At 43.3% G+C, this 25,012-nt stretch overlaps 1 protein-coding gene across 7 annotated transcripts in view; it reads left to right on the top strand.

Annotated features, from left to right (window-relative positions):
• BLK (BLK proto-oncogene, Src family tyrosine kinase) overlaps positions 1-25,012 on the top strand; it is an 86,326-nt gene that overhangs the window by 29,225 nt on the left and 32,089 nt on the right. Inside the window, exon 1 of one of the 7 annotated variants that reach the window (XM_070505087.1) lies at positions 13,058-13,288. The exons of 4 other annotated variants lie outside the window; for them this stretch is intronic. In XM_070505087.1, the coding sequence (XP_070361188.1) occupies positions 13,095-13,288 (194 nt within the window). In that variant the 5' untranslated portion in view covers positions 13,058-13,094. Of the gene's footprint in view, positions 1-13,057; positions 13,289-25,012 lie in introns of those variants that run through there. 2 more of the 7 variants (XM_070505090.1, XM_070505089.1) reach the window with 2 other exon arrangements.

Genomic DNA, 25,012 nt, shown 5'->3' with positions numbered 1-25,012 from the left:
TCCGTAGTCAAGCTAGGGTTGCAATCTATGCACAAGCGTGGTATTGGCATGAATGTTCGTTGATACTTTCATTTATGTTAAGAAGTAAGACCAAAGTGAGACAACAAGGACATGTTGGCACTGCACTCATTAGTCAGTGGTGTGACCAATTCTTTGCTAAATTGGATAACAGTTTTTAATTACTCAAGAAAAAGTTTCCTCAATTTTTTGGGTGCTATTTACAGCTGCAAGCAGGACACATTTTTAAGTTTAACCTACATTATCAACATTTTCCCCATCACTGTGTTAAGTCTGGAAAATCCACAAAACAGATCAACCCCAGCTTTGTAGCACTTGCCTATTCCTGTGGTGTATATACTCCCACCCCAGCCACTGTCAAGCTGCCGACACGACTGGCTGAACGTGAGGCTGGGGAAAGACCCGCAGCAGCGCACCATTACATAGTGTTTCCACCACGTGCGTGGAATTGATGTAAGTAACCTCAAGAGCAGAGATGATAGGAAAATGTAGGGAAGTAACCAGGAAGTGACGTTTTGAGTGTTTATTCCCTTTGTTTTCAATATAATTCATTTAATTTTATTTTATATAATTTAATGTTAATTTTATATGATTTAATTTTGAATAATGATGTGCTTAGAAAATGGCTCACAAAATTCCCCCCAATTTAACAACTGGCTCTTACAAATTGGGACAAGCCCCCCCTGGTGCACTGCTAAGAGCCGGAATATTTCAATGCCAATCTGCAGATCAACATCCTGTCTGTATCTGGCTTTGCTGAGCAGGGATAAGTGGAGAATAACCTGCCTCCTGGGCTTCCCTGAGTCCTGAGTCTGGCAGAAGAGGCCCAGGTACCCAGGTGGTCCTGCTGTGTGTTCGGTGGCAGGAAAGATTGGGGGATACACGGCCCTGGATAGAGACCTTCTTCCTACTGTCGCAGGGACCCTGCACCAGTTGCTGAGCTGGCAACCTAACTCTTGGAGACCATGGACTTTTGATGAGTTTCATGGAGGCTCTGAGATCCCTGAACTTACATGCAATCTTTTGCAGAAAGAACATTTATGGCTTTGGTCAGATGCCATCAAATGAGGGAGGTCTGGGGCGCTGGCATGGGAAGGATTGGCCTCTGATTTACCCCTGAGGGCAGAAGGTGGCTTTTCCTTGCGCTCCTGGGTCAATGTGGGCTGCTCTTCCTGCTCCAAGAACCACGCAGGGCAGCCCTCACCTGGGAGGCCTTTGCCCCCCGTGTCAGCTGAGGAACGAGGCGGAGATGTTTCCTCGAGTGGACCAGGGCTCAGTGCAGTACAGAGCGCTCCTGTTGGCAACTGTCTGAGGCTGATTGGCAGGGAGATCTGCTCGCTTTTCTCTTGACAAGCAGGCCCAGTGGTCCTATCACAGGTGCAGGGGAGGGAAGGGGGTCACTGGGTCCATGTTTCTGCAGGGGCCTCGCCTCAGTGACAGGGGCCAACTCCCACGCTCCCCTCCTGGTCAAATGAATCTCCCCAGGCTCCTTCACTCCACATTGTCACCAAGACAAGTGCCCTCTGAGGACTAGCAAAGGGGAAGCGAAAATAATACCCCCAGAGGGGCTCCTAGCTCAGAGGTCAGGGGACAGTCCCAGTGACTGATGTCTGCCTCGCAGCTGGGGTCCTGGCCCTTAGGAAGATCTCATTTGCTTGCATAATAGTTTTCTCACAGAAAGGTCACACTCCTTTGTGGCATAGAAAAAAGGGTTTGAAACCTTTCTCCATGAGGCCCCTTGATGAGGGTGAGCATGGATTGCATGGGTGCCCGCAGCATTCATTGCATGCGTGCAAAATGACTCTGCAGCATTAGTCTCAGTGCTCCGAGCCTTCTGTATTAAAGCAGGTTCCCCTGATGGCTGCCTGCGCACAGAGCCGCTCTCTGACGACGCGCCTTCTGCCCTCCTCCCCAGACCCCTCCTCTCATTTAGCTGTGTGCTGTCGAAACTGCCATGGAGAGACTGCCCGTATGTAAGAAAATGGACATCTCCATGTTTGGTCTTTCTTTTCCTATTGATTGAAAACTCGTTGACAACTGAGTGAAGAAAAAAGCATAAAAAAGAATGGGGGCGAAATATGGGCCTTAAGGAGCTGGTTTTGTCCACATGTATACAGCAGTCCCCCGTACCCACAGGGGATACATTTCAAGACCCCCAGCGGATATCTGAAACTGAGGATAGTACTGAACCCATTATATACTATGTTTTGTCCTATACATACGTATCTATGATAAAGTTTAATTTATAAATTAGGCACAGTAAGAGGTTAACAACAATAATAAAATAGAACAATGACAACAACATACTGTAATAAAAGTTCTGTGAATGTGGGCTTGCTCTCTCCCAAAGCATCTTGTTGCACTGTGCACGCCCTTCTTCTTGTGGTGATGTGAGGTGACACAGCGCCTGCCCGCTGAGATGCAGTGAGGTGATGGCCACGTGGCATCGCAGGTGGAGCAGAGCAGAGCAGCACAAGATTTCATTATGCTATCAGAACAGCGTGCAATTTCAAATTTATGTATCGTTTATTTCTGGAATTTTCTCTTTAATATTTTTTGGACCATGGTTGGCCGTGATTAGCTGAAACCGCAGAAAGTGAAACCATGAATAAGGGACAGGGGGCGGGGGGGGGCGCTACTGTAATGTTGTCATAAGTTTTATATCTAAGATCTTTTATGACTCTTCATGGTTAAATACTTTTAGTTCATTGCAGGTGGGAGTGGCTGCGAGCCAGTCTCCACCGAGCAGGTGGTCAAAAAGTGTTTCCGACGTGGGTCTTCGTGTTCGAGGTCGGTCTGAGTGACTGACAAGTGCGCCCCTACCTCCCACCCCATGAGATTACCTGAGAAAGGAGCACTTGGAGTTTGAGCCCTGGGTATCTCCGAGCTCTCTGGCATGCGAGGTTTGGAGTGAGGCCTCCATCTTGGACTTTGTTTTAAGGATTTTGTAACTAGAAAGACAAAAAAGAGGACATCTCTACAGGCAAGGGGGTTATTGATAGAGGATAAGCTCACACACACACACACACACATGGACACACACAGACATAAGCGCACACAGAAACATACGTGCACAGACACACAGGTTCATAATACACATGGATATACAGACACACACATATATTCACCAAAAACAGCAACAGGGGCCAGCCTGGTGGCATAACGGTTAAGTTCACGTGCTTTGCCACGGTGGCCCGGGGTTTGCAGGTTTGGATCCCAGGTGTGGACCTAGCACTGCTCAGCAAGCCATGTTGTGGCGGAATCACACATACAAAAAAATAGAGGAAGATTGGCACAGATGTTAGCTCAGGGCCAATCTTCCTCACCAAAAAACAACAACAACAACAAAACCACTCACCACAACAAACACCATTGCAACAAAAGTGAATGAAGAAATTCTACCCCATAAGGAGATTCCCACACCTCATCCGTTTTGTAAAAATCTAGTCACTGGAGCACCATCCTCCCCAAAGTTCTCATTCTTTGTACTTTCTATCGTGCAAAGTTTTTTGATGTCAAATGGTAAGAAATCTCTGTCTTCTACTCTGAGCAGGTCTTGAGAAGGCAGAGAGCACCCAACCCCTATTCCACTCGGCACAGAGCTCAGCCTGGTGTGATGGTCCCCACGAGGGCGGGGGGAGGGGGGACAGAGTCAGAGGAGGGGCCACAGAGCAGTGGACGAGGGAGAGGGAGGAGGTGCCAGGTCTGCCCCTCTCCCCGGGGTTGGCATCCCTTTCCGGCCTCTGCATGGAAGAGGTGGGTATGAAACCTTTGGGGTCCCTTCCTGTCCTTGACCTCCTGCCAAGGGAGACTAACTCCCCTGGCATCCCCGGGAGAAGGCTTGTTCCCTGCAGAAGAAACCTGAATTGGGGAAGCAGGAGCCTTAGCAAAGGCCAGGGGACAGCTGGAACGCTCACAGGTGTCCCTGTGTGAGGGCAATGCTGGGATAGCATCTGTCCCCTCCTCTCTCAAATGTGTCCCCAGCTCCCCATCACTTTGATCCAAGTCCTCCCTACCTGTAGACTAGACGATTGCTGCTTCCTCCGAGCTCGTGTCTCCGCCGTCAGCTTCTTCCACTCTAATCCATCCTGCACGTGGCTGGCAACACCTTTCTAAAGCTCAGCTGTGGCCCTGTCATGCTCTGGGTACGATCTCTGTTGACTCCTCGGTGCCTGAGAACAGAGCCCAGGCCTCCCGAGACCAGACAGTCTGGGTCTCCTCTCCCAGCTTCTCTCCTGGCGTCCTTCTCCAGGCATGCCAGGCCCAGTGGTCCTGTCCTCGAGGATGCCCTGGTGCCCATCACATCTCAGAGCTTTTGCCGAGCCCTCCTTTCTGTCTGAAGTGTCCATCTCCCTTAGGAGAGCTCCTGTGTATACCTGAACATCCAGTCCTAAAGTCTCAGCCTCCGTGAGGCTTCATGGCCCTTCCTCTCCACCCTGACCCAGGCACCACCAGGTCTAATGGCTTCTTCCCCTGGGCCCAGCAAGGAGCTGGAGCAGAAAGGGCCTTGGGTTTTGTTCCAGGTGGACACAGCTCTCCATCCCAGTTCCCCATTTAGAGAACCTGGTTGTATTGCCAGTCCCCAGAGAGCAGCGTTCTTTGCATGAGGTCACACAATTAGTGACCAGTCTGGCCCTTGGGCTGGAGGTCCACACTCCTCCCTTCAGTCTGTCTGGCCACACCACGGGGTTCCTCTCTAAGGTGTCCTTGAAACTGCCTTGAAGCTCTCCCATGTCCCACATGCAAACCGAAGGGGAGGACAACGCGGTGCTGAATTTGTCTCCTTGCTGTATTCCCTTTTACCTTCCCAAGGTCACACAGCCCGGGGACACTCAGAAACACGTATTTGGCTCATTTATCATCCCTGCTCCAAAAGAATGTGCTGTTTGCAGGAAGAATGATGCTAAGGGGAATCTTTGAAGTTGTTGACATGACACCAGCTTCATAGAAGGTAGAGTGGGTTGAGCAAGTTAATTACAAAGGCGTTCCTACCTCTGGAAGAGGGTCTGCCAGGCTCAGGGAGGTCATGACAGAGCAGGTCTATGTGGGGTGAGGATGAATCTCAGTGCACACTGTGTGCAAAAATAGAACACCTGGTCTGAGCATCTTAGTTTCTGCTGGGTGGTGGAAAATAACCCCAGTGAGCTCGGAACTCTCTCCCTTTCTCCAGGGTTTGGTCCAAGTTCTGGGGGGGCTCATGGGGCTCAGGACTTTGGGGGTGGCCCATCTGGTCTTCATTATCAATCTGCTGCTAAGATGTCTCGTTCCAGCCTCTGACCCAGGTCAAGCCTTCTCTCAGGACTTCTGTGCCACATCACAGGCTGCAGGAATCATGCAGCACTCCCTTGGGGCCACCCTGGGCTGCAGGCTCTTGATGAGACCACCTGAGCCCCCGTCTACCCAGACTGACTCACAGCATTTCTCCCAGTCAGTCCACGTCATCTAGTCTAAGCCAAGCAAGTTCTCTTGTTTCTACTTTCTGCTTCCCTGTGGCAATGGCTTGAATGTGGGTGAGGAGCAAAATGGTAAACCAGTAGAAGAAAGAACATCCATTAATATCTCAAAAAACACATGTCTGCTCCACCTGCTGACAGAAGCAGAGTCTAAGCAACATTGGGCTTGTTGCTTTAATATTTTTTCTAACATAGAGTACCAATGTGAACTTTGTTTATGAACTGTGTCGACAAAGTTGGGGAGCTGTGTAAGCAGCCGTGGAATGGGAAGAGTGAAGGGGGAAGGGGTTTGAGGCAGGATTAGGGAGGAAGGACAGCTTGACAACTAGTTCATGTTGAGGGAAGGATGGACACAAGGATTTTGAAAGAAGAAAGCAGAATGTTCCACTTTCCTACCTACAATAGACCCTGCCCCCCGGAATGAGCCCAGATCTGGTGGGTCTGACCTGGACCACCGGGAGAATGTCAAAACGCGGGTGGGCACTAATGTATCCTGCAGGGCCTGGGGGCCTGTCACTGCCTCTGAAGAGGGCAGGCTGCTCTGATTGGAAGTGAAGACATCACCCCAGCTGCTGAGAGCTGTCAGAGGAAAGGAAGTCAATGCTCTTAAGGAACTTTAACAGGACAAGAGCCTAGTGACCCCAGTAAAGATAAAAGGTCCAGCTAAGGAGGCCAGCAAGTGCTTGGGATCCAGGAGTGGCTAATCAGAGAATTCCAGTGGATGGACTTGGGCTTGGGGGATAAAAGCATCCACGTGGAGATAAAGCTGAGAGGGTGCCGAAGATCAACCAGACATAGGGGTGCAGGTGGCTTTAGCAAGTCAGGATGGTGACCTCAAATTGGGACAAGAGGAGGAGCCTGAAACCAGAAGAGCTTGGAAGAGAGTGCCCAAGAGTGCCAGCCCATGCCAAGCTAGTTCTGTTCCCAAGACTGCATATCTACAACTGGGCGCTGGCCTTGCCCTCTTGACTGGATGACTTCCTCTCTCTGGACTTCAGGTTCCAACTCTGCCAAACAAGGGTGTGGACTAAACGGCCTCTGGGTATTCCTTCCAGTCAATCCTTTGTTGGGTCTATTTGGCAGGTAATGCATTCTGGTCAAATGTGGAAGAGCTGCCAGTCCTTGAGTGCCAAGAAATGTGCCAAGTGCTTTGTGCACATGAGCTCAATTAATCCCCACAACAGCCCTGATGTCATCAGGAACCTGCCAAGGGCCCCGGGCTGGAAGGCCAGAGCCCAGGTGCAGACTCAGATCTGCGTGACTCCAAAACCAGTGCTCTTAACTCTCCTGTAGTCAGTCTACCAACTGTCTACTGTGTACACTACAGTAAGGCAAGAGCAGCTTATCACCCACACCCAGGCGAGGGCTGAACACAGGCTGTGAAATTAAAGCTTGCAGAGCCACATGCAGCAACTGAGTGGAAATGGAGAGCCGAGGACGGGGGAACTCAGGGTGGTGCTCACATAGCATCTGGGAAACCTCTGCCTGAGGAAGCTTCTCTTCTGCTAGGAGGCACCTGGCACAAGCTTGCCTGAAGACATGGCCCTCCAGGGAGTGCCTCTCTTGTCCTGTGGGCTGGGTCAGTACCTGGCAACTTCCCTTGCCCTTTCTTGGTGATCATCACCCCTGCCTATCCACCAGGTCAAGCCTCCTTGCTGCACCTTTCGTTCCTCCATTGCTCCCTACATCTGTCTGCCCTTCGGGATCACTCCTCTCCCAGAATTCCCCCTGCCTTATAGTGTTGGAATTGTCAGCGGTCAGTTGTTATTCATTGTGACATGTGGTCAGCCAGACTCGTGCAAGGCCCCGAGGGCTCAGAAATGAGTCTGTTAAATTGCACAAGTACACCCATCCTTCCCACCCCAGTCTGTGTGTGATGGGGCTGTCACTGAGGTCTTGCCATGTGGTTTGGGGCCATCGGACGAGGGAGCCACTCATTTCTCTGGGGCCAGAAGAGCCTTGACGGAGGAGCTTCAGGAGGAGGGGTTTCACAGGGCTCGGGGAGCCCTGCCCTTGGCTGAGCGCTTCGGGAAGGAGACGCCCCCAGAGCAGAGTGCCACCGATTGCTGCTCCCACTGCTGTATCCCCCGGCTCAGCCGCAGATGAGAGGGAGGCAGTTAGGAGCCGGGCCTTGAGGTCTGAGCTGTGCTGCAGTGGGCACTGCTTTTTGTCAGGAGGCTCTGTGCTAAGGACTAGTGCACTGACCGTGACCCTTAAGAAGGTCAAGTAGCCCCCTGATTGCTGAAGCCGCAGCCCCGCTGGCATGTTGCACTGGAGGAAGCTTTTCGGTAATTTTCTCTTCGTGGCTGTTGTGAGAGTAGCTAACCTCTCAGCACACGTGGGGACCCTGTGGGGACCCCGTGTCTCCAGCATCAGCAGATGGCAGCGGGAAGCCTGGCCAGGCCCCACGCTTGGGCGGGGAGGGACTCTAATGCTGTCCCGCTAGAAATAAGTCATTTACCCTTGAGAAGTCATTTACTTCTGCTCTGTGCTCGGCCTACTTGTGGATGGTGTGAACCTAAAAATCGGAGGCTCACATAGATTTAGACATAAAATCTCTCACGCTGCTTGCTTGAAGCAGTCTCCCCATCAGCCCAGACTTGGATGCAGGGCCTGCTGGGGACCAGGGCAGACGCTGGGAGTGATGGATGCACTCTCACTGCTCTTTCAGCCGCAGGCTTGCGTTCAGCGCTTGTCCGGGTCTGCAGGAACCCTGACCCGGGCTGCGACGTCCGCCGGCCTTCTCAGCCTGCACAGGAGGGAAATTACAGAAAGAGCTGGTTGCTTAGAAGCGGGAGAGGCCCCCAGCCATTTGGAAGGACATGCTCATTTTGTACAGATTTGTCATTTATTTCCTTTCTTTAAAACTGTAAAAATTATGTAATACCAAAAAAAAATTGAAAACAGATATGAGCCATCAATAATTCCACCTACCTCACATTTCTACCCAAGAGCTACTTGTCTTGGTTCAGAGGATGCAGATTTTCATCACTGGAATCATAAGGTACAGAGCACTCTGGGGTCTGCTTTTTTTCTTCATAACATAAGCATCTTTCCATGGTTACATCTTCACAATGGTCATTTTTGAGGCTGCATAATATTTCATTGTGTTAACTCTATTTCACCATTTCAACCGGACATCTAGTTTGTGCCTTCTTTTTTTTTTTAACATTATAGAGAGCTATGATTAAAAACAAAATAACACGCCGCTTGCAAAGCCATTCAGAAGTACATCACGCAGCTGAAGGCTGTTCTTCCCTATTCCCTCCAAGGAACGACAATTACATAGGGAGACAAAAGGCTCATTTTGGGGGTGGAGTGGGGTGGACTTCAAATGCATTTTAAGCCATGGTGACAGTGGCCTGAGGTTTGCATCCTCTCTCATCTAGCTCCCTTGTTGTCAGCGGCTATATTTGCCGGCCAGAGTTACTGATGTGGTCTTTGGCCAGAGAACAGATTTTCCTCCTTGTGAAATGTAGTGACTCATAAGGAAACAAAACCCAAGGCTTTGGCCTCATTTGTCCCATAGTCTAAACCAAGGTTCTTAATCAGAGGTCCAAGAATTGTTGTAGGGGCTTGGAGGGGAGGGTTCCTGAATCTGGGCACCAAATTTGACGTGTATGTGCATAAGCATATTTATGGGGGATAGTGTTGTGGCCCACAGGAGGTTGTGGCCTCAAAAAGCAACTGATCTCTCTCTCTTTCTCCTATCCACTTCCCCTCACTCCTTCTGGGAATCTGAGATTTAAATGAAAGAATCCTAAAGATCTGTGTCTACACATAGACGTCCAGTCATGGGGTGGGGAACGTATTATCCCCATTTTAAGAATGAAGAAACTGAGGCTCAGAAGTACTTCTCAGGGCGCACAGCCAGCATGTGGGGAACCCTGGACTGAACCCAGGTCTGTTTCGCTGCCAAGTCTGTGTGCGCGTACCCTTTATACTAAAGTGCCTTATGGTTAAGAGAGTTGCCTCTATTTTTACTTCTTTAACCAAAGCTAATTGCTAACGTGTTAAAGTAAGGGATTCTGCCATGATTATGGTCATCCATGGTTCTTAACTGAAGGAAATGCTTTGGCATTTGTTTAAAGCCTTGCATTTCCCTCCAGGGAGTCAGGCTGACACAGGAATATTTGTGGTTGGTTAATCGTTCTTTCCTGCTACAAGCATGAACCACAGGAGGTAAGCTGTGTTTATCAAACTGAAATGTTGTCACTCAAGGCTTATGGAGCCAAATAAACTTTGAAATTAAAGAGACCAAGCCTGACAGTTCAACCCAATGGGTGGGAGACTTCAGCCCATGATTTCCTGAAGAATTTTGTGTACTTTTGAATGGATGTTTTTGTTAACAACAAACTATTTGGCACCAGTAAGCGACTTTGGCTTCCCAAATGTTTTTGCTTTCCTTTCTCTCTTAGTAATCCCATCCTGAATCTCTCTAAACTCAAGTGCATAGCTGGAGGTGAAGAAGATGGGGCATAATTCGATTTCATGTCTCCTTGCTTCCTCTGGGAATCTCTGCTAAGTTAACCACTTATTATTACTCAAAATTGGTAGCCCTTCAAGGGGAAAGAATTCCTGAAATATGAGAAATAATCATGCAATAAAAGAGAGTAAACTGTAATTTTATCTTGGGCACCTTAGATGAAATACAACGTTAAACGTTAGATCCATGTGCCTTCTTGGCCCCAAAGTGTTGACTGATGATCAAAAATCAGTATATAAAATAACTCTGGCTTTGGTATAAATGACGTCTTTCTGCCATTGTCCTGGTAAATTAAACTGTTTACTCTTTTCGGCAGTGGGGTATTGGGGGGAGGTGGATAATTAGGCATTTTCTTATGTTTGGGTTTTCCCTGACGGATTGATTGATTGATTGATTGATTGATTCAAAAGAAGAGGAAGATTTACTACATAGCTGATATGTTCCCAATGCTGAGATGGGCCCTGAAGATACAAAAATTGAAATAAAAAATAGCCGCTTCAGTTGAGGCACTCACGAGGAGTCTGCTTGAGAAGGCAGACGTTAAACAAATGGCCCAACACACTGTGACTGGTGCTGTGGGCACAGAGGAGGGGTGAGTCAATAGATCCAGGGCGCCCCAAAAGGCTCCCTGAGCTGACGATACCTGGACTGTGTCTTGAATGAAGACTAGTTCGTCAATCAGACCCAGGGAATGGCACCCGAGAAAATCCTGTTGGGTGTTTCTTTAGCTCTTTTCTGGAACTTATTATCATTTATTAACATAGTCTAATCAATATCATCATTAACATGGAAAAATTCTCGTTCTAAACACTGCTCTGAAATCAGCTGACGACATGTCAGTTATCTGACAGGGATGTAGATGGTCTGGAAGACGAATGGTTCTGCACTTCTGGGTTTATAATTTTGTTCTTCGTTATATGGCACTTTATAGTTTACAAATTACTTAAATGACATCCTTTGACCCTTTGGGCAAGCAGGAAATATATTCCTAACCCCATTTTATAGACAAGGCAATTGAGACTCAGAGAAATTTAAAAATCTTGCCCCAAATCACACAGACTTCTAAGTAAATAAGTATAATCGTCTCTTGCTGTTTTGGGGTCACTACTATAATATATTATTGTGCCATGCTATAATAATAAAAACTGACATGTATTGAATATTTACTACATATTAGGGCACTGTTCTAAGTACTTTATATGTTTTATCTTGTTTAACATAAAATCATTCAGGAACTTGCTTAATAAAAGCATTTTTGGCTTTTTTTGCCCTTGCTTCTTATAGTTGAGTCCAGATTATTCGCTTTCAAGGTTTTATGGGCAGCATAGCATAATTGCTTTTCTTAAAGATTATTAATCATTCATTAATTAATTTAATTATTAATTAATTGATAAAGGGTGAAGCGAGATTCTCTCAAAATTTTTTGCCCTTGATAGAATTATTTTCTCATTCTTTATCACAATTTACCCAGTCCCTCACCTGCACGCCCACCACCTGGATTGGCCACTGGTGTTGAAGGTCAGCAGAGCTGCCTGCGTCCCAGGGCACGTCCACACCCTGGGCCTGGCTGTGGCTGCTGATGACACAGTGTGGTTGGCTCAGGAACCGGGACCCTGAATCTCAAAGAGAGTGTCAATAGGCTGGGAGGTGGAGATGACAAAGGCAGGGGAATGGAGCTGAAAGCTGCAGAAATGAAGACTGGTGATTCATGGACTGTGATGAAGGCAGAGAGGGAGCTGAGAGGGCAAGAGAAACCAGAGAATTGTTCCTTCCCTGACCTTTGAAAATAACACAGCCCCTGTGCCCCCATCCCAGACACTTCACTGTCCTGCTCGCCACCTGACACTATTCATTTACTAACTTGTGTAGTAGGTCTTACCTGGCTGGAAGGTAAGCCCCATGAGGATAGGCCTCTGTTTTGTCCGTGGAGGTAATTCTAGTGCCTCTAGGAAAAGTGCACAAATATTTTTGAATGAACGGATGGATGGCGCCCCTTCTAACATGGTGTCCATCCTCATTTCTGTTGCAGTAATTGGATGTGTCATCAAATTTGGTCCTTGCAACAGCTCTGAGAGGTTTTGGAGGGGAGGGTACTGAGCTCCAGGGTTATCAAACGATGTGTCAGGATGAAGATCCCACCCCCTCATTTTAGTCCATTGCCTTTTTCACTTCACCTCATGGCCCAGAACAATTGTTAGCGCTTTTGCCAGGATCACAGGAAGAGTCGGGACTTTAAATCACGACGAATGCATTTAAGTTATAGCTCTGCCTCTTCTTAGCTGAGCTCCCCTCTTCCCATCTGGGAGCCACTGTGAGGCGCTCACGGCATCTCATGTGCAGCACTGTAGGGAAGTTACAGACCAGGTGCTAATGGTAGCTGCTTTGTTAGACACGCACCCCATACTTTCACTTTCAATAGATTCCCCTCCAAAACTGTCAGAGAGAAAAAATGTCTCCCGTTGGGCATACTTGTAGGGCAGTTCGTAGCCACTTCTCCTCCCCACGGAGGAGAGCTAGTGTGCACTCCCGAAGGCCCAGCAGCATGGAGTGCTTTTCCCTGTCACTTCTGCAGAGCAGGCCTGAGATGTCCAGACCCTGTTCAAGCCCTCAAAAGGCTTCCAATGAGCCTCTTAGCTTCCTGAGGTTACGAAGGGTTTATATTATATTTATGAAATCTTCAAGTCTGAGACATCTGGACCACATCCATCCTTGTTCCTTCCTTCCTTCTTTCCTTCCTTCCTTCCCTCTCGAGTGGTGCAGTCTCAGGCAAGTCACTTCACCTCTTTGCTCTGTCTCGAGGGCCTTGGGTGGATAACCTCCACGTGGCCCCCAGCCCTAACATTTGGTGGGCTCACGATTCCACTGCAGGTTCATGGAGGCGCAGAGGAACAGCAGTGTCTAGGTGGTAACCTGAACTCTGCTCAGAGCCGCCAAGAATGCCCATGGAACAGGGACATGCTCCAGCCCCTGCGTTCTCATTGCCCAAAGGAGCCCATGGCAGTAACACGGAATACTACTACTTTCTAGTTCTGAATGCAGACACCCCACAGCAGGGGGTCAGGGGTGCAGGCCGAAGATTCTAATTCTTCCGGGGAGATTGAGGAGTGTCTCTTTCGCCTCCACAGACAGCCCCTCCCATGTCTGAAGGTCATCGTCAGCTTGTTGTTGGCATCTCACCATTTCCTCTCACTTCCGCCATTTCCACCCAGAACCCCCTCGGCCCACTACCTCTCCCCATCCTTCCTGCAGTGGTCTTCTACCTAGTGACCCTGCTTCCGGGCTCGCACCCGCAATCCTCTCCACACAACAGCTACAGTAATCTTTTCAGAAGGTAAGTGAGGCCTGCTAAAACCAACCCATAATTTAACATTGTGTTTTGAAAAAAAGCCCAGCTCCTTCACCTGCCTTCCTTCTTCGATCTCAGCTCCTCCCGCCTCCCTGCTCGCTCTGCTCCAAGCACACTGACCCTCCTGCTCCTAGAATGTGCCAAGTGCATGCCCTCCTTGGGGCCTTCCCTCCTGCTGTTCCCCCTGCCCTTCCAGACCTGCAGAGCTGCCTCCTTGTCATTCAGACTCCAGCTTTAAAGTCTCACTGCCTGGGAGAGGTCTTTCCCGGTCATCCGAATACCCCAGTGCCTCTGCGGTAATTCTCTCACACCGTCCTCTGCTTTCTTCACAGCACTCACCCCTTCTGGAAACCCTTGGCCATTTGCTTTGCTTATTTGCTCTCCTCCAGCTTCCCCTTCACTGGCAGGTGAGCTGCAGAGGGGGAACCTGATCTGTCCCGTTCCCCGCTGCATGCCCAGCACCCACCCACAGCCTGGCCCAGGGTCTGTGCTCAAAGGCACATATGAGGGGAGAATGAGCTCCTCACAGGGAGGAATGAGACTGTTCTGGACTGTCCAGGGTGCTAGAGGACCACACTGCGTCAGCTGGGACTCGCTCTCACATGCAGCTGCCGAGAGCCCACACTGTCACAGCCTTTCTGGAAGCAAGTTGACAGTTTGGATCAGGAATTCTGAAACAGTTCCATGATATTGGCCCTAAGCAGTTTTCCTTCTGAGAGCCTAAACAAAGGAGGAAAAAGTCTGAAATGCAGGTAGCAATTTATACACAAGTATTAGATAAAGCTACGAGTGTATGTGTGTGTATGCATATGGTAGGGGGAAATTTTTGAATTATGTTTATTATAAGTCTGAATGACATGGAAAAGGCCTATGATGTAGTATTAAGTGATGAGAGGAATACTAAAGAGAACACATGGAGTAACAACAGCTAATGTGTATTTAGAGGCTATCTGTGCCGGGGACCATGCCAAGGGCTCTGCGTACACTTCCTAATTCTCTCAACAACCCCTCGAGGCAATTATTACTATTTTACTGACTGGGAAAAATGAGACTTCAAGAGGTCAAGGAAGTTGACGAATGTGGTGTAGTTTATAAATCATAAAGTCAGGATTTCAATTCACTCCAAAGACCATTTTAAACGAGGCTCCAGACTGATTTCAGCTTTGTAAAACTTTTTTAAATGTTCATATTCTGCCCCCAAAAAAGACTAAGAAGAAATACACCAAAATATTAACAGAGGTTGCCGCTGGATGTTGGGATCATGGGCAGTCTTCTTCTTTATAACCTCCTATATTTAATTTTTTTTCCATATGAGCACATATTATTTTCACACAAAGTTGTGAGTTTTATTAAAAATAAGTTGTCACACACAAAACTATAGATAAATTTGGCTTATTGATGTAGAAGCAAAAATTTTTTTAAAAAAAGCAGTTTGAGTCAAACATGGTAGTTAATATATTGTAACTAAGTAGGGTTTATTCCATCATAAAAGAATTCAAATTAAGAAAAATATTAGTGCAATTTGTCACATCAGAAACTCAAAGTAGAAATGTAATTGTTGACTGTCCTGATAGGTAGTTTAAAAGACATTCAACAGAATACAACATTTTTATGAAAGCTTCTTGTAACCTAGGAAAAAGGAGACTTTCCAGATATCTATCAAAACCAAGAGCCAGTTCAAAATAAGCCAGACATGCCTGCTAACACTGATATTATTTGACTTAGTTTTAGAAATTTTAGCCAGTATAATGTAACAAGAAGAATTCGTAAAACTTCTACATATTTAAGGAAAAGACATAACAGATGATATATTTGTCTTCCTGGGAAATCTAAGACAAGTAACTGAAAAACTATTAGAACTAATAAAATAACTCAAATATACAACACACAATAGCTTTCTTTTTCCAATAATAACATTTGCAAACCAATTTTCCAAAAGCAATAAATGGATCTAAGTGCAATACCAACTAAAATTAAAGTAGTTATTTTTAACTCGTCAAAATTATTCTTAAATTATGTTAGAAAAATGAGTGAGAGAGAATAAGAAAGAAAGTCTTGAAAAGAAGACATTAAACTGTGTTATTAAACTGGAGTAATTAATATATGTGGTTCTATCTGGGAACAATTAGAGAATTGAGAAATAGGCCCATGAATATGTGGGAATTCAGTACGTCATAAGCGAGGCATCTCAAATCAGTGAGAAAGATGAGTTTTTAGAAAAATTTTATTATATAATATTTGATTTGTCAATTCAATAAATATTTCTCTTTATTCTAGAGGTATTTGACACTTTTTTCAATAGGTTTTAAATTTTGCCTTTGACCTTTAAGTCTTTAATCCATTTGGATTGGATAATTGAGAGTGATTGTGAGGTTAGGGTACAGTCTCGTGTTTTTTCCATGTGGAAAACCAGTTGTCCCAGCATCATGTGTGGAATGGCATCATTTCCCTGGTGATCTTCAGGGTCTCTCCTAGAATGTTCCATTTTCCATGTGTGAGGGTCTGTTTCAGTACCCCCCATGCCATTCCCTGTTCTATCTGTGCATTCCTTTGCCAACTCCACTCATAATTGCTACAGCTTTTAATAAATGTCGGGATCTCGTAGGGGTCTCCCCTCTATCTTATTTTTTTCTTCAGGGATATCTTTTCTGTTCTTAGGCCTTTGCTCATCCGTAAAAATTTAGAACCAGCTTATAAAATTCCTCAAAAATACCCCTTGGAATATTGATTGAAAGCACATTTGGTTTTTGAATGATGCGAGGAAAATATGCATCTTTAAGACGTGAGTCCTAATCATGATCAGTGTGCTTCTCCTTTTGTGTAGCTACTTCTTTTATGTCTTTCAGTAAAGTTCATATCTTCATACAAGTTCACACATTTTTGTAGGATATATTTCTAGGCAATTTTATTTTTAGTTGGTATTAGAAATGAGTACTTTTTTAAAAAAACTACATTTTTCTAAATGGTCAAAGGATATGAATAGGCCATACACAGAGGGAAAAACCCATACAACCAATAAACATCTCAAAAGTGATCAAGGAAAAATAAATTAAAACAAAAAGATTCCATTTATCGCTCATCCAATTAGTGAAAAGTAATGTCTGATAACACCAGATCTGGCGAGGATATGGGGAAAATGAGAACTCTTAGGTATTGCGGTGGGAGTATAAATTGGTAACTTTGGACCATTTTGGGAATTGGTAACAGAGCTGAAGGAGCTCGCGCCACTGCCCTGTAGGTCCACAAACTAAAGTAAAGCTGCGTGGTTCAGAGAGATTCTCACATATGGGCACAAGGACACGTGCTCATCACGGTGCAGTTTGTCACTGTGAAAAAGGGGAGACAGTTGCTCCTAAGTAAAAAATGAATAGATGGATAAACAAAATGAGGTTGAATAACTTAATGGAATAGGATAAAACAAAAAAACAGAAGAACTAGAGATTTATGTAGCAAAATGAACAAATCTCGAAAACACAATTTCTGGTAAAAACAACGTGCAAATTGCAAAAAGATTACTTGCATTATAAAGACATTTTTGCAAAATATACAAAGCAAAAGTACATATTTCTTGTGGCTGCTTATACATATGTCATAAATGTACAAAATCATACATGGTAATAATGCCCACTAACTTCAAAATAATGATCACTTTGGGAAACAAAAAGAGGAAAAAACACTGATCAAGATTTAGTTTTTTCTGTGACATAAAAAGGGAGAGAGGAAGGAAGAGAAAGAGAACTGAGTGTGACAAAATAGTAATATCTGTTTGATATGAGTGCTGTTACATTAATATCTGTGCTTTTTATACATATATTCATAATTAACAGTGAAAAAAGTTTTAAACTAGTTGTATATTTCTATAATCTTGGGGTGAGGAAGATATTTCTAAGTGTGAACACAAGGCAAAGATGGGTAAGAAAGATTAATAAATTGGCTAGATAGAGATGATAACCTTTTGTGCACGATAAATACCATAAACAAAATTAGTAAGCAAAAGATAAATGGAGAAAAATATTTATGACATATATGACAAATTAATGTATAAATTAAATATATCTGTCATATAACGAGGTCCTATGTATCAGTAAGAAAATGATAAACACCTCAAACTGAAAATGAGTAGACGACATGCACCATCAATTCATCACTTGAGAAACACAAGCGGTTGATAAATACACAATAAATATTAATAGAAAATGAAATTAAAACTATGTTGTTTATCACTTTTCATTTAGCAGATTGACAAAGATTTTTTTAAAACTTGATAAAAGTCATTGATGAGGACCAGGGAAATGCGCTTCTTCATCACTGTGAGAATGTAAATCAGTGTGACCTTCGTAGAAATCAATTTAGCATCAGAGATCAAGATCCTTGACTTAGTAATTCCGCTTATAAAAATATAGCTTTAAAAATATTGGACCAACAACTAAAATACATATTTTACAAGGAAGTTTATTACAAGTTCTTGAAAATAACATGTTTGTCCAATAGTGGTTAAATAAATTAATGTTAAGTCTGTACAATAGCATGCAGTTAATAATACTGGTTCCAAAATTGTATTTACTTATACACGGTTTATACTGTACTGTTTTCTGGAATAACCACATTAGGACACTGTATAATACTTTGGCCCCATTTTTTAAAGTGTATATGCAGATATAAAACTCTGGAAATTCATCACCGAAGTGTTCATAGTGTTTCTCCATGTGTGGTGAGATTCCAAACAATTTTTATTTTTTTCTTTGCGTATATCTAAATTTTCTGATTTTCAACATGCGTGTATTTCTTGCTTAACAAAAAATTAGGTTAAAAAGTAAGAGAGAACTTTTTAAATAAGTTAACTTAGTAAGTATAGAAAGAATAATGCCCTTTATTAGAGACAGTGAGGGGAAACATGTCCTCACATACTCATGTCCTCATGCTGTGTGAAATGCCTCAAGAACAATTTGGCAAAATGCATCGGAAGACTTACCCATGTTATGCTCCTGGGCCCAGCAATTCCACTTCTGGATTGATGGGCCACGGGGACAAGGGTAAAGTACATGAGCAAAGGACATCTTTGCAGCATTATTTCTGATACTAAAAAGCTGGGAACAGCTTGGATGTGTAACAAAAGGAATGGGTAAATAAGTGTGGTACAGCCTTGCGATAAAATGCCCTGCGGCCTTCCGTGTGATGCTGCAGGCAAACAGGTAATGACAGGACAGGAGGGCCATGCCACTCTCTTTTAAAAGCAGGTCACAAGACAGGATGTAGATAAGGATCCCAGTTGTGCTTTTTAAAAACTGGCAATGGAAAATTACATACCAGAGTGTCAACAGTGGTTATCTCTGGGTGATGGTTGTAGGTAATTTTTATCTTCCTCTCTACTTTCTGAATTTCCTGTAACAAAAGCAAATTACTTATGTAAAGAGGAAAGTATATTTAATGTGTTTCTTGAGAGGAGGCCGAGGCCTCCAAGCACGGCCTGAACACACAAAGGAGAGAACTCTGTCACCCCATTCATCCTTTCTAATGTTGCTCAGGGGCACACGTTCCCATATTTTTTTAGGTAATTTTCTACAATTACCTTAAAAAATTTTCTTTTTTTAAACTTCACGTTTGAAAATGGTATTTAAGGGTATTACGTATTTAAGTGTATTGCCTTGTGTTTAATCCAAATTGCACAGAAGTGTGTAAAGTAAAAATCTTAAGTCCTCTAGTCCATTCGCTTGCAAATTTCATTCTCCAGAAGCGGCCCTGGAAGCAGCTTCATTTATACTAAGGGCTTCCAGACGTTTTCTTTTGATTTGCAAATATATTTATACACTCCTTTCTTTTCTTTTCTTTTCTTTTTTTAAAAGATTGGCACCTGAGCTAACAACTGTTGCCAATCTTCTTTTTTCCTGCTTTTTTCTTCCCAAATTCCCCCCAGTACATAGTTGTATATTTTAGCTGTGAATCCTTCTAGTTGTGGCATGTGGGATGCCGCCTCAACATGGCCTAATGAGCGGTGCCATGTCCGCGCCCAGGATCCGAACCGTGGGCCGCCGAAGCAGAGCGTGTGAACTTAACCACTCGGCCACGGGGCCGGCCCCCCCTTTTTTTTCTTTTACGCAACAAGGATCATATTATACAAGCTTTCTGCAATTTACTCTTTCTACTTAATGGTAATATATTCCAGACTTTTTTCTTTGTCGGTTCAGATCACTTTTATTCTTTTACTAATTTGTTTATCCACCCATTCATTTACTGAGTTAGATTTTATTGTTATATAAGTTAAGAAGATCTGATATACGTATACAATAGAATACTACTCAACCATAAGCAAACATGAAATCTTGCCATTTGCAACAACGTGGATGGACCTTGAGGGTATTATGCTAAGTGAAATAAATCAGACAGAGAAAGACAAATACCATGTGATTTCACTCATGTGTAAACGATAAAAACAACAACAATGAAGAAACACATAGACACAGAGAATACATTGGTGGTTACCAGAAGGGAAGGGGGTGGGAGAAGGGCGAAAGAGGTAAAGGGGCATACGTGAACAGTGATGGATGGAAACTAGACTTTGGGTGGTGAAATGTAGTCTACACAGAAATCACAATATAATAATGTACACCTGAAATTGATATAATGTTATAAACCAATGTTACTTCAATCAAAAATTAATTTAAAAAATTATCTGTAGAGGCTGGCCCAGTGGCATAGTGTCTAAGTTCCCATGCTCCGCATTGGCAGCCTGGATTCTTGGGTTTGGATCCTGGGCGTAGACCTACACACCACTCATCAAGCCATGCTGTGGCAGTGTCCCACATACAAAATAGAGCAGGATTGGCACAGATGTTAGGTCAGTGACAATCTTCCCCAAGCACAGTGAGAGTTTGGCAACAGATGGTAGCTCAGGGACAATTTCCTCACCTGCCCCCCCAAAAAAAGTTATCTATGAATATTTTTTTTAAATGTGGGCAGCCCCAAAGGGTCTAAACTGAAAAATAAAAGTTTCTCTCCCCTGCCACCCCCTGAGCCCCTCTTCTAGAAGCAAGCAATGGTAATAGTTTTTGTTTTTAAGTCTCCTTTTTGTTACCTTTACAATCTTGATAAATACCTTTGTTTTAGATACATCTCTGGGCTAATTATACTGATTTCCACTATGAACCTCCACCACCATCAAAATGTAGAATATTTCCATCACTCCCAAAGGTTTCCTTAAGCCCTTTATATTCAATCCCCTCACCTTATCCGCCAGTTGCTGGGAACCACTGACCTGCTTTCTGTTACTATGGTTTTGCCTTATCCAGAATTTCATATCTATGGAATTGTACAATATGTATTCTTTGCGTGTAGCTCCTTTCTCTTAGCACAATGCTCTTGAGATTCACCCATGTTGTTGTACATATCAGTAGTCTGTTACAACCACAATTCTTTTATCCATTCATCAGTCAATGGCTGTTTTGGTTGTTTCCAGTTGGGAGCTAAGATGAGTAAAGCTGCTAAGAATATATGTGTACATATGTGTACATATGTGTCTTTTTGTGGCCATATGTTCTCATTTCTCTTTGATAAATAACTAGAAATGAAATCTCTGGGTCATAGGATGAGAAGCTCCCAAATTGTTTCCCAAAGTTTCTGTTCCATTTCAGCTCACCATCAACATTACATTATATGAGAGTTGCAGTTTCTCCATAGCCTTGTCAACATTTGGTATCATCAGTCTTTTAATTTTAGCCTTTTCTAGTGTCTGTGGAGGGCTATCTCATGATGACTTCAGTTGCCATTTCCGTGACACAGGCTCATCTCATGCATTTGCCTTTTCCCAGGGATCATAGTCCTGTACTGCCAGTTGTCCAATATCTGGAAATGGTTTTCTGTCCAATTTTCTGGTTGTTTTGGTGAGTAGGGCATTTCCCGTAGAGTTGAATACTCAAAAATGGAGGATGAAATCTTTTAAAAGGTAGGCAACATATTCTTGGTGAATTTTCTGAATTCTTGTGTATTCAAAACCGTCCTTCCCCTGAAACTGGATTGATCATTTTACTAGCTATGGAATTCTATGTTTGAAATACTACCCACTAGGAACTTTTAAAACATGGCTTCATCTCTAACATCAAATCTAATGATCATTTAATGAACATTCCCTTGTTGGAAAACTTTTTTTCTATAGGAAATTTTAGGATTTCTTATGTATTCTTGGAACTCTGAAATTTTATTAAATATGTTTATATTTTTTAAAAATCTGTTCTGGTATTAGAGACTTTCGGTTTTAAGACTTACTTTTTTAATTCTTGGAAAATTTTTATATTATTTAAAATATTGGGGGTTTTTTTCTATGGTCCTTATTTTCTTTTTCTGGTATGCTCATTGTATGGACTGTTAACTCTTAGTGCTATTTTCCTAATGATTATCTCTTAATTCCTCTTATATGAAGTGATCATATATTAGCTTTTTTAATTACTGGATTTTTTTTTAAGAGCAGACTTAGGTTTACAGAAAGATGAATGGAAAGTACAGAGACTTGGGGCCAGCCCGGTAGCATAGTGGTTGGGTTAGTGTGCTCTGCTTCAGCAGCCCAGGGTTCGCCGGTTCAGATCCCAGGCAGGGACCTATGCACCACGTATCAAGCCATGCTGTAGCAGGTGTCCTACATATAAAATAGAGGAAGATGGGCACAGATGTTAGCTCAGAGCCAATCTTCCTCAGCAAAAAGAGGAGAGTTGGCAGCGGATGTTAGCTCAGGGCTAATCTTCCTCAAAAAAAAAAGTACAGACAGTTCACTCTCCCCATTTTCCCTTATTATTAGCATCCTGCCTTAGTGTGATACATTTGTTACACTTGATGACCCAACATTGATACACTATTATTATCTAAAGTCTATAGTTTTCATTAGGGTCCACTCTTGGTGTCGTGCTTCTATGGGTTTTGACAAATGTATAATGTGTATGCATCATTATAATATCATACATAACAGTTTCACTGCCCTAAAAATGCTCTGTACTCCACCTATTCATCCCTCCCTTCTGCTCCTGAACCTCTGGCCACCACTGATCTTTTTACTATCTCCATAGTTTTGCCTTTTCAAGAATCTTACAGTTGGAATCATACAGTATGTAGCCCTTCAGATTGAGTTCTTTCACTTGGTAATATACATTCAAGATTCCTCCATGTCTTTTCACGGCTTGAGAGCTCATTTCTTTTTAGTGCTGAATATTCCATTGTCTGGATGTTTGTTTATCCATTTACCTACTGACGGACATCTTGGTTGCTTTCAAGTTTGGGCAATTATGAATAAATCTGTTATAAACATGCATGTGCAGGTTTTTCTGTGGACAAACGTTTTTAATTCCCTTGAGTAAATACCAAAGAGTTTGCTTGCTGGATCATATGGTAAGAGTGTCTTTAGCTTTCTAAGAAACTGCCAATCTGTCTTCCAAAGTGGCTGTACCACCTGCATTCCTGCCAGCAATGAATGAGAGCTCCTCTTGCTCCACATCCTTGCCAGCATTTAGTGTTGCGAGTGTTCTGGATTTTACCCATTCATTAGGCATACATTAGGTGTGTAGTGGTATCTCATTGTTGTTTTAACTTGCAATCCCCTAACAGCATATGATGTTGAACATCCTTTCATAAGCTTTTTTATCATCTGCATATCTTTTTTGGTGAGGTGTCTGTTCAGATATTTTGCCCATTTTTAAATTGGATTGTTTTCTTATTGTTGAGTTTTCAGAGTTCTTTGGGTACTTTGAATACTAGTTCTTTATCAAGTATGTTTTGCAAATATTTTCTTCCAGAATGTGCCTTGTCATTTCATTCTCTGAACAGTGTCTTTCACAGAGCAGAAACTGTTCATTTTAATGAAACCCAACTTATCAATTTTTTCTTTCATGGATTGTGCTATTGGTATTGTATCTAAAAATCCGGTGCCTCTTCAGAGGGCTTCAGGTCAAACCAACAGATTTTTCCTGTGAATCATCTTCAAGAAAAGGGGCCACCTCTGGCTTTCCTGGCAATAACGGACCTTCAGTTTATCCTTCTGAAGGAGCGGGGACTCGGCACAGAATTCACTTTAAATGGGACTGAAGGAGTTCCCTTTTATTTGTGAAAAGGGAGTAATTGTATTCTTCATGGTGACTTTTTAAACTGTTTGGCTCACTTCCTGTTAGTTTGGATAAAAGTAATAGTTTTCTGCCTGGTGTCAAGGAGGACAGAAGCATCTCATTTCATCAGTGTGATATGTAGAACGTCCACCCTCTAAATGGACATCGTTGCCATTAAGTTCCTTCTGAGCTTTACGGAAAGACTTAAAGAGATCTTTACAGAGGCTGGCCCCATGGCCTAGTGGTCAAGTTTGCATGCTCCACTTCGGCAGCTGGGGGTTTTGCCAGTTCGTATCCTGTGCACGGACATAGCACTGCTCATCAGGTCATGCTGAGGCAGCATCCCACATAGAAGAACCAGAAGGACCTACAACTAGAATATACAACTATGTACTAGGGGTCTTTGGGGAGAAGAAGCAAGAAAAAAGAAGAAGAAGATTGGCAACAGATGTTAGCTCAGGGCCAATCTTTAAAAAAGAACATTGTGATGAAATTCAGACTTCAAGAGCCAGGGAGACCATTCGTTCAGTTGACTAAAATACATGGTGACTCCCATTTCAAAGTCTCTTAAGTTTTATGCTTAAAGACAACTTAAGTAGTTGATCAAAAAAGTTGTATTATTTCACCCTAAATTAAGTTGGGGAAAATGTGTGTTCATTTTCTACTTATTCAGAAACTGCAAAAAAGGAAAAAGTTGATATGAAAGAATCCCTTTTCCTTCTTTGGTGTACATAGTTCCATTTTTTTTGTTTCATTTAAATTATATCCATATCCATCAGTCTGTTTTGGACTCCTCTGTTAGCATTAAAGATGGAAATAAAAACATTAATTTGAACCAGAAAAAAAGTCATCACCAAACTCAAGATCAACTAGATTTTCTCCTATATTATCTTCCAGGAGTTTTATAGTTTTGAGTTTTACAGTTAGGTCTAAGATCCACTTTTAGTAAATTTTTGTGAAAAGTGTAAGGTCTGTGTATAGATTCTTTTTTTTTTTTTTTTTGGCATGTAGATGTCCAGCTGTTCCAGCACTGTTTGTTGAAGAGACAATACTTTCTTCACTGAACTGCCTTCGCTCCTTTGTCAAAGATTGGTTAACTGTATTTGTGGGGATCTATTTCCGGGCTCTCTGTTCTGTTGCATGGATCTCTTTGTCTCTTCTTGCACTAATACCACAACGTCTTGATCACTGTAGCTTTAGAGTAAGTCATAAAGCCAAGTAGTGTCAGTCTTCTGACTTTGTACTTCTTTAATTTTTCATTGGCTGTCCTGGGTCTTTTGCCTCTCTAAATAAATTTTAGGACTGGTTCCTCAATGTCCACAAAATAGCTGCTGAAATTTTGATTTAGATTGCTTTGAATCTGTAGATCAAGTTGGGAAGAACTGACATCTTAATAATGTTGAGTCTTCCTATCAACGTACATGAAATATCTCTCAATTTAGGGTTTTTAAAATTTCTTTCATCAGAGTTTTGCAGATTTCCTCATATAGATCGTGTACATATTTTGTGCAATTTGTACCTTAGTATTTCATTTGTTTGGTACTAATGCCAATCATACTGTGTTTTAAATTCCAATTGTTTATTGTCAGTATATAAGAAAGCAATTGAGTTCTGTATATTAACCTTTTAT

The sequence above is a fragment of the Equus asinus genome, chromosome 3 (genome assembly GCF_041296235.1).
Source record: "Equus asinus isolate D_3611 breed Donkey chromosome 3, EquAss-T2T_v2, whole genome shotgun sequence".
In the NCBI taxonomy this organism is placed as follows: Eukaryota; Metazoa; Chordata; class Mammalia; order Perissodactyla; family Equidae; genus Equus; species Equus asinus.
This window is presented reverse-complemented; position numbering and strand designations above follow the sequence as displayed.